Below are 18,455 nucleotides of genomic sequence, written 5' to 3' on the forward strand. Positions count from 1 at the left end.
GAAGTGCTGGGGACACGGGATTTGAATCACCAGCTAAATGTAGCTCTGGTTGAGACCACCATATTTCAAAGCTGCCAACTTGGTTTCCACCTGCTTCTCATATAAAATGCTACAGAGAAGCGAGCAGGATTACACGACAAGTACTTTTCCATTCTACAGTCCTGTTCTCTAACACCGACGCAGCATAACTACATTTCCAAACTTCCTGTTAGGGAACAACTTCACGAGATGAAATCGGACTGTGGAGAAATAATAGGTTTTTGTAGGGTGTGGTGACATTGTCAAAGTCACTCTGACAGTTCATTTTCACATCAATCGTGCAGGATCGTAGGGTTGTTTGGATTTTTGGGGGGTGGGTGTACTAAAATGTGCAAAGACAAGCTTGTCTGGCTCACATTAAAGGCAGTGATTCTAAGTGAGGTAGAGCCAGTTTTAATCAACCAGTGGGCTGATTGGGATGCTTTGGTTCATATTCTTGGATGGCATGATTTTGTCTTAAAGCCAAATCTTTCTAAACAAGTTAGTACTTGTGCACGAGAATGGGCATTTCTCTTTTAGCATTGGAAAATGTTTTAGTCGCTAAACACGGTTGTCTACAGTTTGTAGTCATCCATTTTCTTAACTGCTTATGATGTCCAGGATCACAGTGGAGCTGAGGCCTATCCCAGCTACATGGCGCAAAAGGCAGGGTACTTCCAGTTTATCGAAGAGCTGAAAACGGAGACGATTCACATCTTAATTAAACTACCTGGAGAGATTCTGTGTAGGCACGGGGACTGGGAGAAACTCCGGACCCCGCCTGGAGATCCTCTTGCTGTGACAGCGCCTCCCAGTTTTTATTCATTTATTCTCTGGCAGTAGAAACGCTTTGTTCTCCAAAACATGGCAGCATTAATCCACTGTGTATGTCATCACATGCAGAACAGTTTATCTAGTTGTCAAAATCTGCCAATGCCACTCCGTGCCAAGTCATGAACGTGAACATTGTAAAAAACATTTATAGAACTTGAGCGCAACAGTTGGATGAACATATCACAGGGAAACAGCCTGTCTGTGATAGGGGAAGAGGAGTGTGGTGGTGTAGCGAAGGACAGATAACCGACGCGAGGGATGCTGCGTAAACGGCGGTTCTTCCTCCGTTACACTGCAGAGGGACAGCACTGGGTGTGAGGCTGATTGAGTGACAGGCTGTCCCGTGATACCCGGCACTGTTACGTTACTGTAATACACTATTGCACACACATAATCCCTGTGGTTTGTTCTCAAAGTGTGTGTTTTTGATGTTCGTGGTCTATATAAGTTATGTGCAGTGCTTGTGTTGCTAGTTTACAGTACTGAGTCACCCTTAGAGGGTAAAAGAGCCCCTCCCAGGTCACAGTACACACCAATGCTCTTTCTCTTTATAAAACTTGAAATCCCCATTTGAACATTTTTAAATGTGATCCACAAAGTGAAGTGAAGCATATAAAGTCTGGTCACGCAGAAGCTGTTTTACCCAGTTAAGCACGTCTCTAACCCAGAGCTCACGAGCCTCTGGCTGACTCTTGGCTAGAATGCGTTTGTTTTGAGTGGCAAGGCTTCTCTTAATATGTTACTGTTTGCCCATTGAGGGCAAACTGCTTTAATACTGCCTTACAGTGTGCACAGTCCTCTGAGCAGGCAAGAGTCTTTATTTTAAAGTAATTTAAAGTAATATTAGAGAGTGAGGGGGGGGGGGGATCGTGGTACAAAGGTTGGAACCCGTTGTCCCTCAGTAATCAGCTACAGCTGGGCTTGGATTTTTCACCGCAGCTACTTCGTGCTGCGAAAAAATTAGGCCAGCTCTGTCTTGTTTTTCTGCCTTCCTAGTAACGACACAAGACGCGGCCACTGTGATTAAACCCTGCTTGAATACTGAGATGAAAGCCAACACCTGATTTGCATCAAGTGCAAGAGTAAGAGGCGTGCCCAACAACCAAATGTAGGCCAAACACTCTGAAGAAAGCACTCTTTCCACCACAACAGCACGTATTCCACATCTTCCCTCTGCAGTATTTTTTTTCTTTTTACTGCAGCTTCATATTTGCCTAGATTTATGTGTCGATCCTCTGTTGTCATTCCCCACCCGAGGTCTTCCTCATGCCCTGGGCCTGTCAGGTGCCACCAGGTTAAAAATAAAATCCAGCAGCACCAGGATAAGCGGCTCAACTCACCATCAATCAGCTGACAGTAGCTTACCACATCGCCTCCTAATTCAAGGTTATGAATGCTATTCTCTTTCCTGGGAAGCCAATTAAAACTCCTAGATGAGGAACTGCTTAAGCTTCCACAGAATTTCCTTCAACGGCGAGCCCTAAAATACCTCGTGTAAAAGCGGTGACCTGCTTGGCACTGGCTGCAGGTTTTGCACTCGGGCTGAACAAACGTGGGGACAAAGCTTCCGGCAGTTATCTGCCACAAATCGAGACTGCTCATTATGGCTGCACGGTGTCAGGATGTGTGTCCATATTCAGACCAGAGCTGTGCTGAGCACCGGTCACTAAAGTTAGAACACAAAGTGCCTTTATAAATATAGACGTCGCCACTTTGAAAGCTTCGACTCTGGCCAAAATTACAGCCTGTCCCGACCACTGATATCAATGTGTCGTTTCTAAGCTTTGACATCACAGTTACAGATTCTCCTCAAACTGGGAGACACTGTATAGTGGAGGGGAACGAATATTTGCAGTACTTCTGACTTGAATCATGCACTTTATATTAATACATTCCAGCTTGGCTGCTTCTCCAGTAATGGAAATTAAAGCAGTCATTGTGTGGCTGGGAGGGCAGGGGGGGGAGACACGAACCCTTTTCTGGCCTCCTAAAGGAGAAACGTGCTGGAGAGACTGCTGGATGCACAGCAGCCAGTCTTTCAGTGTTGTTTAAAACTTGAAATCCAAACTGTAGAAAAAGTCACAGTACGCAAAATAAAAGTCGTTTTCATACTCGTCGTTTTAAGAAGAGAACGAAAACGCGCCGGCACTCACTTTAGGACTCGAAGCACTTTTGGGGCCGCTGTGATAAACAACAGCAGCTAACATCATAATAATGTGCCCTTAATCAGAGAAAAACAATCTAAAAACCTGTTGATATTCACAGAGTCCTCGTCACAAAATATTCCCTGTGCCTGCAGAGTAGCAACAGCTGTTCCCAGTGAAGCCCATTTATTACACAGAGACGACCAATTTAGCTGAAGAGGGTCCATTATGAAACAATTTTCTTTTGTGTGCATGTGTGTGTGCATAAGCAACGGAAAGGACAAAAATATGACATTTTGTGGTGTTATACAATCAACATGTTCCATTTTACTAAATTAGATTGTAGTAATAAAGTGATTTATTAGGACCAAAGTGCTTCTTGAAACTAGTCTGCCACTACTGAAATGCTTCCCAACACTTACTTGGGCAATTATGCTGAAGCTTGATCTAAATGAACTTTAATTTCAAGCATGTATTCTGAGTAGAAACAGGTTTGCAGACTTTGGCCCACAAATAAGGTTTTAAATATATCCGTGTTCTTTTTGGAGACCATCTTTGCTGTTGCACAGTTCTCCCATAAATCCCAGTGTTGGATTCTTTAGGTGCCATCATGCTCTCTCCCCCCCTCTCTTTGTTATAATATCTCTGACATGCATTCTGGGGAGAGTTTCCTCACTTCCCTCTCAGCGTGTCTGCAAGGAAAACAAAAAGAGTCCCTGAGAAGGAATCACCTGCTGTGTGCAGGACTAAAGGTTCAGGTCTCAGAAAGTCTACAGATTCTCACTGTGTCGACTGTTCGTTCATAATCAATTATTACGGCGATGCTTTAGATGAGGTACGCTGAGTCATAGATGCAACGTTTGTGTTATATGCACACCCTCTTCTGGCTGGTGCTACTTTAAGGTACCTATGAAATTTAGACCACTGTTATGGAGCAGTGTTAGCACAGCGCTCTTGGTATGTTTTTTCTTTCTTAGAATTGTGTAAAGAATAAACAATTCTGATTAATTACACAATCACTAATTATAAACTGTTTATGATATTTAATGGAATATTGCACTCCTGTGTTTCAATGGCACATTGTGTTATGCAAGTACATAATGTTAGATGGCTAGTTGATCATTAAACCATTGGGCTGAATGGTTTATGATTACAGTCTCCGAATAGCCGCAAAACTACCTCCTTCTGTTCACACTGCAGGTCTTAATGCTCAATTCCGATTTTTTGATCAAATCCGATTTTTTTGTTTGCTTGTTCACACTACAAATAAAATGTGACAGCAAACGCGCTCTAGTGTGAAAACTCAAAGCGGCCTGCATGCGCAAAAGAAGACGTCACACACAACGCGCTCTGTTTAGACCCAGACCAAACACTATTGTTTGACTGATGGCCTTAATATGAAACACTTGTTTCAGACTTTACGTTTTCCAATTTTGCTTTAAGTTATAAAGTTATGTTGTTATTTACATTTGGCCTAATAATGATCCTTATTGCTGTTTTAGAGGAGCGGTGCTTCAAAGGATAGTTGCAGATTTCTGTCAGAATCTGCAGATTATACAGTACAAATAAAATGTTCACGTTTCCACAACGCTGTCTTTCCAACAGTTTCACTAACATCTAGACTGGATGGCCAGGAAGCGTTCACGATGTCTTCTCGGGCGCTGATAATAGGCGTCTGTCTTGTGTCAGTGACGTAAAAGACGGATTTAATGCGACATGACCATTCACACAGCAGTCGCTTTCTAAAACATCAGATATGTATCAGATTCAGTACCACATACGAAAGTGACCCAGGTCGGATTTGAAAATATTGGATTTTTTGCTGTTCACACTGTCATACCATGATCGGATATGAGTCGCATAGGGTCAAAAAAGTCAGATTTGATGCGCTTTCGCCTGCAGTGTGAACGTGGCCTTAGAGTGCTAAGAACTTTTCCTTTTATTTGTCAGCCTCAGACATGGCACTGGTTTTTGCAGCTCTGTCTCTGCTGACTCTCTGACTGCCGTTCTGTTGAAAACATAAATATTGTGCAGGCCTCCCTCGTGCTCTCACCCATGTACACATGACCCGTTGGGTTGTTCTGTGGTGTCCAGCTTTGGGGCGTTGTGGTCTGGGGACTCCATGGATTGGGTTTGTTCCAAAGCATCCCACTGATGCTTTGCATTGACATCTGAGATGTTTGGAAGCTGGGTCAACGCTGTCCAGCTGGGCAAGGCTGCTGCCATCAGGGAGCATGATTACCAAAACACTGCACACTCAGTCAAAGAGACAGGGCCCAAAGTTCCCCAGAAGAACATTGCACTGTAAGAGGATAATGACTGTTATTCAAGTCATCTGTCAATGGTTTTAATATTGTGACTCCATTAGGAATTCATTGTTATTTAAACAATTTCTAATCAATATATTGTTCCATTAGACAATAATAAATGTGCTTTTCTATCAAAAAAGGATCTTTTGAAGTGATCCCAAGCCTTTGACCAGTAATGGCAGATCTGTATTTATGTGGCTGAGCATGACTGAGAAAAAAAATGAAAGTGAAAGAGTGAGTCAGAGAAAGAGGGGGAGAGAGAGTCTTATCAGTCCTCATTTTCCACACAGTGGCCAGTTTTCCAAGCAGGGCTAAAGAAAAAAACCCCAAAAACCTGCACACATTCCTGCCATAATAATGAGTCCTTATTTTTTCCAAAACAATGTTGACCTTGTCCAGGAAGTGGACTTTTTTCCACTGCGGTGTCATTACAGACACACAGAGAGCTCAGTTTACAACAGAGGTACACAGCTGATGCGTATCTCGGCAGCAGACTGCCACGCACATTACACTGTATTATCTGACTGAAGCTCAGCATAATGCATTTTCCACCACAGAAGGCACAAAAGAGTACTACTTAAACATGCATACACGCTTACGCGTCCGTGTGTGTGTGTCTGTGTGTGTGTGCATGTTATAAAACCTACCAGGGTACACCTGCACTTTACAGAAAAACGTAGCGATGCAGTGTTCTCTGCTGATTCATCCAGAAAAAAGAAAGACAGAAAAGAAAAAAATGAGGAAGCATCACAAATTATGTTTCACCTCCAGTGTTTACGTAATTTTGCTTCTGGTAAATATTTCCATCCGATCGTGACCTGAGTCGTTCTCACGCCAGTTTTCTTAAATTAGACCGAGGATCATCATCATCAGTTTTACTGCCTTCTTATTGACTGAGGCATAAACACATCTTCTTTCATAACAACGTCAAAGGACTGTGCCTAACTATTTCTGTAATTATTATTATAATTATTAATAAATCTTTAATTTAAACAGGTATTCTCAATGAAATCAAGATGTCTTTTTTTCCAAAGAGAGCTGTTTACAAAAAACTGAAAAAGTGAGACAAACACATGTTAAAATGACACAACAGCAATTAAGAAAAACACGGGCGAGAGTAGCCACAGATAAATACATGTAATCTTTTAGATTATCTTTAGACAGTTTGTTACCAACAGCTTGTTGCCAAAACCCCCTCAAAAAACAGATATTTTGCTCTCATTCTTCTATTTTAGTCCATGAGGAATGTCAAAGATAACACAGTCTGGCAGACATGAAATTTGCCGAAAACTTGGCAAGTGTTAGCATGGCATCCTAAAAAAATCTGAGGAAGTACTGAGAACTATCTGCAGCAGAAGAACTGAAAATCATGTCCTTAATAAATAGAGAAAATGTGGGAAACACCAGATATCTCACCAGGATGTGAGAGATGCATCTGGCTCTTCAGCTGATCCGTCTACTGTTCACTGAAGCCTCGCCAGAAATCATCATGTCATTCTTAAAGAAGGGAAACAGGAAGAAAAGTTGGAGTTATGGCAAATTACACATGAACTGACTGAAAATGTGGTGGCAACAGGTCTTATTGGGGGATGTCTGGAGGTCAGAAGAGAGGTATGACAGAAAACTGATGGAATTATGATCACAGAAAAGTGCTGTCAGATGATCCCAGATCCACCATGCAGTAGAAAAATCACACAGTAAACACTATCAGTTGTGGACTGGCCTCCCCAGAGCCTGGACCTCGACATTACTGAAGCAGTGTGTGATCGTGTTGAGAGAAAGTAGAACAAAAGGCAGTTAAAATCCAAAAAAGATGGAGCCCTACCAATTATTGACTTTCAAGATTGTACAAACTCAAACTCAAAAACAAAGAATACATTTTCTCTTTTTCTAGTCTAATCTAAAATGAGTCAGGTGCAAGCAGGGATTTGATTCCTACAAATATTTAACTCATGTAACTAGAAATTAAAAGATCTCAAAATGAATCTACAGTATAAGTGATGTTGGACATGGGCATGTGTGAAAGAGAACTAGCCTGTCATTTTCAAATGAAGAGACAACTCTGGATCATATTTACTTGGTTTAAAATCTGTGTTCATGTATTTTGCAGACAACAGAAGAGTTTCCAGAAACACGATGTGCAGGGTAGCTGATTTTCTGACCTGTCTTCAATCACAAACAGAACAAAGGAGAAGCAGAATGGGGGCAGGAATAATGTCTTCAGAAGATAATTTAAGGATTTGAGTGGTATTACGATGCAAACTATTGCCTATCTTCAAACTCCTACATGAAATAAAATCATCACCTTTTGGGGGAGTATTTTCTACTCGGTGTGTGGGAGACTTGAAGTGGACACTTCAGACTGAAACACATTTTGTAAACAGTGGTTATTTGATTATGTTTCTTTGGGTCTAAATGAATTAGAAATTAGACAAAGCTCAAAGAGTGTGCTGAAGGAGAGACGATGCCCTTTGATATTAATGGATTAACATATTTTAAGCGTAAAGTGGATGTGATTTATGCAAGAGAGCTTCCCGAGCCCTCGAGGTAATTGTGCGATTCTTCCACCCCCGGTGACAGAAGGCAGGGTATTATCACGACACTCGGCATATACTTTAGATCCGCTGTGGAAAAACACCTTTAAAATTCATCTCATGAGTTAGAATTATGCAGTTTTCCTACAAAAAAAAAAAGAAATGTGCCACTTTCTCAGAAAGAATGACGTCATTATAATTTTACAGAGGCTACAGGTAAAAAAATCAGGCGAGCTTTAATCAGAAAGCAGGATTGCCGTGAAATGAACGCGGGCATTCGTGAGGCTCGTGTTTGCAATTTAGATAGAGATGCGACACCCTCTTCGTTTTCGTCCTCTCTGCCAAATTTATCTGCATTTCACAGCCAGATCGCTTGTGATATTATCTGTGATTAGGGTTTCGAGCAGATTATCTGTTCACATATGGCGAATGTTGGATCAGCTCTAACGAAGGCAAATACGTGTTTTGTCAAAACACAAAATGTTGGCTGAGTAATTTGGCTGGAAGTGAGCAGACTTAATTTCTTGAACTGATCTGGTGCTGTTGCGAGCAGCTCTGTGAAACAACAGCACCAGTGTCACTGAGGATGGTGAACTCAAATCCATGACACTGGAACTCACAGGTTCACACCGGTTCACGTCTGCACCTCTGGATCCAACCTCGCACCACCTACTGATAAGAAAAGCAGCAGTAGAGACAGTTTACACAAATGCACAGATGGGTGACAAATTAAAGGAAAAACCTGAACCATTAAATCACTATGGAAAAGGGATCTGGTGGCAAAAAAAAAAAAAGAGCAAATCATCTTCATCCTGTGATAAAACCCTTCTATCCTAATGGGAGCTGTTTCTTCTAGGATGGAAATGCCCCCATCTGTAGTGCAGAATCGTCAAAATAAATAATAAGGGAACATCATTTGTAAAAAGGTGTTCCATTCATCAAATACATTACTAGAAACTCAGTCACAGCATCGTGCCAAGGTGCAGTAAAGTTGTCCTAGTGGCACATTGGAGCACTTCCCAAGAAACTTCACATTGTTCTTTGTTTTGTTTTTCCTTTAATTCACCACTCATGTGGAACTTGTTATGTTTTAGATAATTCACCAGGGCAATCACTGCCACTTGTGATGCAGTTAATCTTTTTCTAGTTGCTCTTGAGGGACTTATATGTTAAATATTAAATCTTTGTTTGATCGGGGACATATTCAACAGAAATGCGCCTGCCTGCATGTCTGCCATCCTGGAGACAGATACACAAGGTCTCCCGCTTGATGGTTTGCTTTTTGGATAATATGAGCAGTCCATTTAATGTTTTACCAAAACTCAATCCTGAAAAACCTTTAAGCTTTTTCAATGACTTACCCAGAATTGGTAACTGTAGACTTTATGGCTGCTTACTATGTGGAGAACAAAAAACTATTTGGAGTAACATTTTTCTCTCCCACAAGGGAGGGAGTATACGATCAGTTGTGGTTTCTTTATCTGTTTGTTAGGAGTCTAGCAGCCACAGACTTCAAGATGTCATTTTAAAATTTTGTGGAATGGTAGACACCAGTAACACCTCAAGCTGACTTAATTTGGGTGAAAACTGGGTCAAGGTCACACCCTTTTGTGTGTGTGTGTGTGTGTGTGTGCTCCCTCAACAAATGTCACAGTTGAGGGAGCTATATTTGATTTCTTTGCCCGTAAGAAATGCCATCCATCTAATTTAGGGTCACAGAGCATGGAATCGATCCTGTCTGTCTTAGGACAAGAGGTGGATACGCACTGGACAGGTCACCGGTCTCTCACAGGGCTAACACAGAGAGATGACCATTCACACTCACGTTCACACCTATGGGCAATTTAGAATCACCAGTTAACCCACTAACTGCATGTCTTTGGACTGTGTGAGGAAACCGAAGCACCCGGAGAGAACCCAAACAGGCACAGGGAAAACATGAAAACTCCACACAGGAAGGCCCTAACTACATGGTGGATTTGAACCCAAGACCTTCTTGCTCTGAAGCAGCAGTGCTAACCCCCACACTTTTCCTCAATTCCTTCTAATCCAACGTGGTGTCACCTTTACCCAACTTTCCCAATTCCTGCTGTTATTGATGCAAGTTGTGACCCTTGAGCAAGGCACATGAACTTGAGCTGTTCTGCTTGTTGGGAAACAGATCAAGCTATTTGCAGCTTTCAGGTCTGTTTCTCCAGGCTGCTGTGTGGATAAGAAAAAAACTGAAATCATACGACTAGCTTTCACAGCCATTCACTTTAAATATGTATTTTTTTTCCTATTGCTTGGAGCCACAAAATAACTAATAAAAAAGGCAACCAAACAGAGCTCGGCTACCATTTGTTCTTTTAAGAGCCCAGTAATTGAGTTTTAATCACAGGTAAATTAACACATATTTACACTCATAGTTTGTCTCAGGTTTAAAAAAAAGCATTTTGGTTGAACACCCCACCCATATGATCCATCAAAACCACAAAGCTTTACCGGTATCTGCTTCCATCACTGGCCCTTTCACTGTTTTGCAACAGTAATCCAGACCTAAGATCATACCTTTGCAACTCCAACCGCAAAACAAAGCAACAATTACCAGCACACAAAATGAATGGGCCAACTCAATACTTAAAATGGATTCAACTGCACCTTTACTGCAGAGATCTGGGTACAATCCTGGATGCTGATCCCTTTGCCTTTGTGCATACAGGTTGACAGTCTTTACTTTTAATATGCTACATGGCTTTGTTCAAAACAGATCCTCAACATTTTTACCTGAAGGAGGGACTCCTGCTCTTTTCTTGCACCTTCTGGGGTCTCTTCCAGACCCCTGCCCCATTATAGACGTTTTACCGGCAGTATAGGGGTTGTTTCAGGAGGTTATGATATAGGGTGGAGTTAGGGACGTGTTGGATGCCATCACCAGTACGCAATACCAGTGAGGACACTTCAGCGGAAGAGAAACTGCCACACCTGGTCAGGTGTTTTAAAAAAATTAATTATTAAAAACAGATTAGAGCAGGGGTGTCAAACACAATGCCCGTGGTCCAGAATCGGCCCATCAAAGACCCCAATCTGGCCCACAGGGCAGCTTTGGAAAATGTAACAGAGGGCATTGAATTTGGACTTTGAACTGTAGTTTCAAAGGTTTTACAACATTTCCTACTGATAAAGACCTCAATCACTGCCATTCAAACTACACCAAAGTAATTAAGTAATAGATAAACAATAACAATTACAGAAAAGTTCCTGTTTTGTTTTGAAAACACACAGTTTAACGTCCCTGGTAGGTTCCCATTAGCCGCACTGGTTCACCACAGAGCACCATCTAGTGGAGACTCTGAAGAACTGCATGTAGCTCAAACGATACCCGACAGATACACAGTAAACACATTCTCCGTGAGTTAGTTCTTCTTAGTGTTTTGCTAAATGACAAGTTAAATCCTGGAGTCACGCGCACCACAAGCCAGAAGCGCGTCACGAGCGCTGTGTTTACGTTGCCAGGACACAGTTGTCTGGCTACTGCGGATCCCAGGTGATTTACCTAAAAGCGGATTCTCCTGAGCGCTGGATTCACCTGAGGATCAGATGAACATGAACAGCACACACAGTTTTCCGGATAGCACACAGGATATTAAAAATACCGCCGTCTGAGGCTATCTCCTCATTTTGCTCCCAAACAAATACATATTTTGAGATGGCTTTTTCTTAGCGCGCACAGGTTGAACGATGAAGGCCAAAGCTCTGTCAGTGAAGGAGTGCGCCTGGATGTCCGAGGACTGCCACCTGGTGGACATACCGCGTGAAGCTACCCAGAGGGACACCCTTTGCTTACCGAATATCTTCCAAAAGTCCAAAAAGGTGAAGCCTCTGACAAAGACTCGGCCCAGCCCCAATTGCCAGGTTTACTACACAGCCAGGGAGCTTCTGCTGGAGGTGCTGGACAGAGAAGCGATCCGGGAGCTGATCAGGAGAGCTGCCGGTGTGAAGGCAGGGCCAAATCGGCAGTCACACTGCCAGAGCAGGGAGCAGAGCACAGATGTGTCTGAGGAGGGGTATGCTGATGCAGTGACGTGGTTTTCTGTGGTCCTGCAGAGCGGCCTGTCTTTGGGGGAGAACTGCAACTTTGGGCATGATCTAAATGTGAAACTAGACGGATGGCAGGGTGTGCTAAAGAGAAACAGCATCCAGGCCGACCTGCTGTCTCTGACCAGACTGGAGGATGGCGAAAAGCTGGAAGTCCTCTCTGCTTTCTGTGGCCACATAACCCAGCGCTACCAGGCCCTCCATACGCCGGGGCCAAACCTGGCTGTAAAGAAATACAGACTGTCCTCTCAGCAGGAGCACTACTCTGTTTATCTCGCTCTCCTCTGTGACCCAAGCTCGGGGTTCATCTGTAACATGTATCTGTACTGTCCAGAGCAGCTCCAGAGGCAGAGTAAGAAATCTGTTGTCGAGCAGGTGGTCAGACACCTGCTGAGACCTTTCTGCAACCACAGGTGTGTGGTTCAGCTGGATAGCTCTGCCTGGATGGAGGAAAGGCTCACACACATCTTGTCTAGATTAGGGTTCACCATTCATTTTGTTCCCGCTGTTAAGAGGCCACCATCTTCACCACCTGAGGGCTCCATGATGTCTGAACTCATTGCCCACCTGCAGGGTTGGACAGGACCTGCCCTCGTTCCCCTGTCTGATCCAAAAGGAACAGGGGTGGATGTATTCCTCCCAGGCCTTTGGGTGACGCTGCATGCGATCTGCATCAACACATTTGTGCTCCACACTCTGCAGAGCCAGAGCTCAGGAAAGAAGGTCAACCTGACACAGTTCACCAGGACTCTGGCCTCTCAGCTGGCCATGAACAGCAGCACCGCCGTGCCCGTTCTGCCACGACTGAACAGCAGCTCATACCAAGAGAAAAATGTCTCAAATATTTGTAAGCAAAGGTTAGTCCCGCTTTTTGTCACAGATCTTCTGCAACGTCTTATGGCTGCTGCAATGTTTGATGAATGAAATAAGCCAAACAGAAAAAAACGAAATTCTGAAAACTTTATATTTAGCTTAGTATTTAATTTATAAGTGTGTGTTTTAGATCTTTGATCCCCACACTTATCACTGAGCCTTGAGCACCCATAACCCGATTCTGACTTTGTCTTCCTTCCTTGCTCATCACCCCACATAACCTGCCATAGAGCCTTACTGCTACTTGTAGCTGATTTTTAATTTCCTGTGTTATCTATCCCACCACTTGACACACCACATTCTAATGTGATAACCAGGGTTTTTAATATTGTGACCTTTTAATGTGAAGATTTGAACAAATAAATCCTGTCATTGATATATTTGATATTTTTGCTTGACTAAATTTTCCTGCAGGACAAACACCAACATCTGTGGTCAGGTGACGGTGAAAGGAAAACACAGGTGCAGCTCTGCAGTGAGGCTGCAGAACAACTGGAACAGACCAGGAGTGTGTGGGTTAGACAATTCTGGCAACTCTTGCTACTTAAATGCAGTGTTACAGTGCCTGTGCTCCACCGTGCCCCTCGTAGAGCACCTCCTGGATCAGGAAACACGCAGAGAACTGGAAAAGTAAGACTGAGCATGTCTAAGGATCTTGGAAAGAAAAGCGTCTGGACTTCTTTAAGTTGCTCGAAGACGTTTCACCTCTCATCCAAGAAGCTTCTTCAGGTCTAAGAGTCAAATGGTGGAGAGTCTCAGATTTAAACCCAGTGGGAGTTTCCCCCGAAAGAGGGACAAAGGATCCCCTGATGATCCTCTACCTAATCACATGAGCCAAGGTGTGAAAACGGGTGTGGGTCACAATCAGCCAGGGTTTCGGGTGAGCTCATTGTGAAATCTGGCCCCACCCTATCATGCGATTTCCTGAGGTCAGATGGCCCAGGATGTGAGTGGGCGTTAAGGCGTCTGGGAAGGGAACTCAAAACTGGATTATAGATGGCAGACGGTGTCGTAAACCACCGCCTCTGTTCAAAGATGGTCGCTCACAGTGGACATAAATGGCTTCTTTCACTCCTCTTTCAAACCATCTGTCCTCTCTGTCCAAAATGTGAACATTGGCATCCTCAAAAGAGTGACCTTTGTCCTTTAGATGCAGATGGACAGCTGAGTCTTGTCCTGTGGAGGTGGCTCTTCTGTGTTGTGCCATGCGCTTGTGAAGTGGCTGTTTGGTCTCTCCAATGTAGAGGTCTGGGCATTCCTCGCTGCACTGTACAGCATACACCACATTGTTAAGTTTGTGTTTTGGCGTTTTGTCTTTCGGATGAACCAGTTTTTGTCTGAGTGTGTTGCTGGGTCTGAAGTACACTGGGATGTCGTGCTTGGAGAAAACTCCTGAGTTTTTCTGATACACCGGCTACATAAGGGACATACATGTAAAGGAAGCACTCAAAACATGTGGTTATCCTATTTGGGCGTTTATAAAGTCAGCAAAGAGACACAGAAAAGAAGATCAGACACCAGCGAGGGAGGATAAGAAAGACAGACGCAACAACATTGTCATCCCCTATGTAGCCGGTGTATCAGAAAAACTCAGGAGTTTTCTCCAAGCACGACATCCCAGTGTACTTCAGACCCAGCAACACACTCAGACAAAAACTGGTTCACCCGAAAGACAAAACTCCAAAACACAAACTTAACAATGTGGTGTATGCTGTACAGTGCAGCGAGGAATGCTCAGACCTCTACATTGGAGAGACCAAACAGCCACTTCACAAGCGCATGGCACAACACAGAAGAGCCACCTCCACAGGACAAGACTCAGCAGTCCATCTGCATCTTAAGGATAAAGGTCACTCTTTTGAGGATGCCAATGTTCACATTTTGGACAGAGAGGACAGATGGTTTGAAAGAGGAGTGAAAGAAGCCATCTATGTCCACTGTGAGCGACCATCTTTGAACAGAGGCGGGGGTTTACGACACCAACTCTCTGCCATCTACGGTATAATCCAGTTTTGAGATCCCTTCCCAGACATCCTGGGCCATCTGACCTCAGGAAATCGCATGATAGGGTGGGGCCAGATTTCACAATGAGCTCACCCGAAACCCTGGCTGATTGTGACCCACACCCGTTTTCACACCTTGGCTCATGTGATTAGGTAGAGGATCATCAGGGGGTCCTTTTGTCCCTCTTTCGGGGGAAACTCCCACTGGGTTTAAATCTGGGACTCTCCACCATTTGACCTTAGAACTGAAGAAGTTCTTGGATGAGAGGTGAAACGTCTTCAAGCAACTTAAAGAAGTCCAGACGCTTTTCTTTGCAAGCTCCTTTGACTACCATGACCTGGATGACTGAGAACCTTCACAGACTAAGACTGAGCATCTTCGTTTTATTCTCAGACTCACCTGAGGGTTGGCAGTCATGTTTTTTTCCAGTAGTTTAACCTCTTTTCATGCAGGTCCAAGTGCCTTGTCGCTGAGGTGTTTGTCCGCCTGCTAGAGGAGATGTGGCTGGGGACGAACTCCAGCTGTGCCCCCGTAGAGGCCAGGTCGGTGCTGTGCTCCATCTTTCCCCAGTTCAACAACTACTCCCAGCAGGACGCCCAGGAACTGCTCCTCTTTCTCCTTAACACGCTACACGACGACCTGAAAAAGGTGCAGAGACACCTGCGCATCTGCACCATCACATAGCCTGTTCCTCTCTATAATATAAACCTACGGAAACCATAACTGAGTGTGTTTTTGTGCGTATGTGATTGTTTACAAGGTTGCAAAGGACCAGATGCACTGTTCAATACGACAGCAAAGGCAAGAACACAATAGGTACTGCACCACTGAAAGCACCATTGTGTCACAGCTGTTTGAGGGCCAGCTGAGCTACATAACCCTCTGCATGCACTGCGATCAGCAGGCGTACAGCACACAAACGTTTACTGTGCTGTCACTTCCGATTCCTGCCGGCATCCTTAAGTGCTCCATTCAGGCAGGTTTTTTTAAACACCATTCAGACTGTTTGCATTTGATATACTGACGGTCTCATCCCTGCAGTTCTGTGCTTGTCTTTTATTCTCGTTTCATGTTGTGCAGGACTGTCTGTCGCTGTTCTTCGAGCAGACTGTCCTAACTGGGGGAGAGCAGCTGCTGTGTTCAGTGTGCAGGATGAGGAGAGAAACGGCGGTCATCACTAGTTTGGACAAACCTCCAGAGATCCTCATGTTACACCTAAAACGGTGAGAAGGAATGGATCGTCATCTCTTAAGATACTTTATTTACAGAGTATATGTTCAGTCGATAAAATCTTTAAATTTTATGAATGGATGTGTAACATTTAGCAGAGCATAATCTCACTTTAAGGTCCACTCAGGAGTGTAGCTGCTCTGAGATCTTTGATCTTTAGAAGGAGATGAACTTCAGCAGGGTGCTGTTTGAAAGCAATTAAAGGACTTAGTCGATGTTGCCTAGATTCAGTGTTGATCGTGAAAACGGCAGTGCACAAAACTTTCACATTCACGTCACATGATACAATTAATATCATCATGACCAAAATTGAGCAAAACCAAGAAGGCTTTATAGGCTTGAGGGGGAAAAAAACAGATGCTTAAATAAATCGGTTCTTCCCCATGTACAATTTTCTAGATCCGCCACTGCTCTGGAGACATTCATTTTTTTAGTGACCAATTTCAGTCTGTTTTTGGTCTATTTGAATTACAGCAACAAAGGTCATGACAGTAACAGAGAAGCAACAATATGCATTTGAATAATTCAAGGACTGAGTTTGTTAAATTATTAGACAATAAAGACTCAAAAAATTAATTAACTGATTTCCAATAATGGTCTTTTTGCTTGTAAGTACAAAAACACGAATAGCGCCATTTATCAGTATTGAGTAACCGACCTTTGCTACAAATAACATGTATTCATGCATGCATTAATTCAGCAGGCATCATGAATACTTAATACTCGTTATGCATTCTATTATGAAGTGTTTCTGCTTCCAAATACCCCGGAGATACAGGAAGGCTAAGATAAATCAATAACCCCCACTGTTTTTTAAGAGTCAGTGTTTCAAACTAAACTTATTTCCTCCGCCGCAGGTTTGGCTGTAAGGGGAAGAAGCAGGTGAAACTGAGGACTAATGTCGCGTTCCCCATGAAGCTCGACTTGACCCCATTTCTGTCGAGCTCAGTGCATAATGTCTCAGATTCTTCATACCATCTTTATGCTGTTGTGGTGAGTGAACATGAAGAAGATCGTAATATGAATTTGTGAGGTCATGTTTGTGTTTTGCCGAAAGATATTTGAGCGCACTGCAAACATCCACACTCGTAGATTCAAAGACTTGGGGATGCATGACTGCCGAGACCGCGAAGGCTCAGGGCTGTAAATGAAATGCATGACGCCACTTTGGCAGTCAGGGGTATGTCCAGAAGGGGGGCATGGGGTGGCAACAGCCCCTTCTGAAAGATGACTGCCCTCGGCCCTTGAGGACAGTCATCTTTGGCAGGTTGGACTAGAGTACTGTTAATCTTACAGTCCCCAACACTGTTATATAAGAGCATGAATACTACCAGTAGGAATGTAACGGAGTACATTTACTCCAGTGATTTACTGAGACTTATTTGGACGTGTTGTTGCTTTCTTCTGTTACTCCACTATATTTTGGATGCAATTACTGTATTTATACTATTTATTTTGCAGCTTTTTAAATCTTTGGTTATTAATTTCCTGATAAATTACATTATTATATAATTAAAATAATCAACAGCTGCAATATTAAAGAGACCATTTTAAAATTCCTAGGAACACCCCTGGTGCCAGACTTTTTCTTAGGCAGGGGCGCAAAACTCATTTTTCATCCTGGGCCAATTTGATCTTATGTGGGCTGGAGCAGTGAACCAATCCCCCTTCTAACAGTGTAAAGTAGTTTAATAATTTAATGTGAGATAACTCAGTATGAGGAAAATGAAGTGCAGCTTCAATAAACTGTCCCAGTTTTAATACGTGATAAAGAAATGCTGCTGCAGTTAATGAAACAAACCCAACTTTTTTGGGCTTAAATAGTAAAACACAAATCTGTAACATTACAGAAAAACTTTTGGCATTGCCACAATGTGCTTTGCATCATTTTAAGATCACCCAGGCAACACAAAGGGTTTAATGTTTAGGACTTGGCACCTGTTATGTAATTAAAACTGTAATATTTACATGAAATGACAAACTGTGTGGAAAACCATGGAGTTTTCACCACATCTGTTTTTTTTTAATGTATTCATTTCATATTTTTTAACAGAACCACACAGGTCATCTGAACATGGGTCACTATACGGCTCTGTGCCACAACGCCTCAGCCCAGACCTGGCACTTGTTTGACGACTCGCTTGTCAGAGAGGTACAGGACACCCTGGTGCAATCTCCCAACGCCTACATGCTGCTCTACAGCCGCAAGCCTTTCCAGAAGCCAAAGATCCAAGGACTGTGAGCTTTGCAAATAGAAGACCAAAATCAGTTTCCCTCTTGAAAATGTTTCTTATCATCTGCATTTGGTTCAACATCTCTGCTGCTCTTTGTACTGTTAGCATCTCCATAACAATTAGAAATAAATTGTGAGTTCAGTGTTAATGTATAATGTTTAACTATCACGCTATCTCCAAACCACAGGAAGACAGGGA

General features: G+C 43.2%; 1 protein-coding gene and 1 long non-coding RNA gene across 5 annotated transcripts; one reads left to right on the plus strand and one right to left on the minus strand.

Annotated features, from left to right (window-relative positions):
- Window positions 1-2,339: 2,339 nt before the first annotated feature.
- LOC113020121 (uncharacterized) lies at window positions 2,340-10,802 on the minus strand. 3 transcript variants are annotated; one of them, XR_003272157.1, is made up of 7 exons: window positions 10,606-10,802; window positions 7,611-7,667; window positions 7,383-7,471; window positions 6,722-6,802; window positions 5,953-6,002; window positions 5,050-5,298; window positions 2,340-3,688 (listed from the first exon to the last, which is right to left on the minus strand). It is a non-coding gene; the product is annotated as an uncharacterized LOC113020121 (long non-coding RNA). The 3 variants fall into 3 exon arrangements; XR_003272158.1 differs by lacking the exon at window positions 10,606-10,802 and having other exon boundaries at window positions 7,611-8,408; XR_003272159.1 differs by lacking the exons at window positions 7,383-7,471; window positions 7,611-7,667.
- A 285-nt stretch (window positions 10,803-11,087) lies between these two features.
- LOC113020097 (ubiquitin carboxyl-terminal hydrolase 44) lies at window positions 11,088-18,409 on the plus strand. Of its 2 annotated transcripts, none has more exons than XM_026163781.1 (7): window positions 11,088-12,773; window positions 13,204-13,419; window positions 15,246-15,441; window positions 15,554-15,769; window positions 15,874-16,016; window positions 16,881-17,016; window positions 18,077-18,409. In XM_026163781.1, exons 1-7 carry the CDS (start codon window positions 11,560-11,562, stop codon window positions 18,263-18,265), a joined length of 2,310 nt encoding a protein of 769 aa, XP_026019566.1. In that variant the 5' UTR covers window positions 11,088-11,559; the 3' UTR covers window positions 18,266-18,409. The 2 variants fall into 2 exon arrangements, with proteins under 2 accessions (XP_026019566.1, XP_026019574.1); XM_026163789.1 differs by having other exon boundaries at window positions 13,204-13,305.
- The last annotated feature ends 46 nt before the right edge of the window (window positions 18,410-18,455 follow it).

This window comes from Astatotilapia calliptera, chromosome 1 (assembly GCF_900246225.1).
Source record: "Astatotilapia calliptera chromosome 1, fAstCal1.2, whole genome shotgun sequence".
In the NCBI taxonomy this organism is placed as follows: Eukaryota; Metazoa; Chordata; class Actinopteri; order Cichliformes; family Cichlidae; genus Astatotilapia; species Astatotilapia calliptera.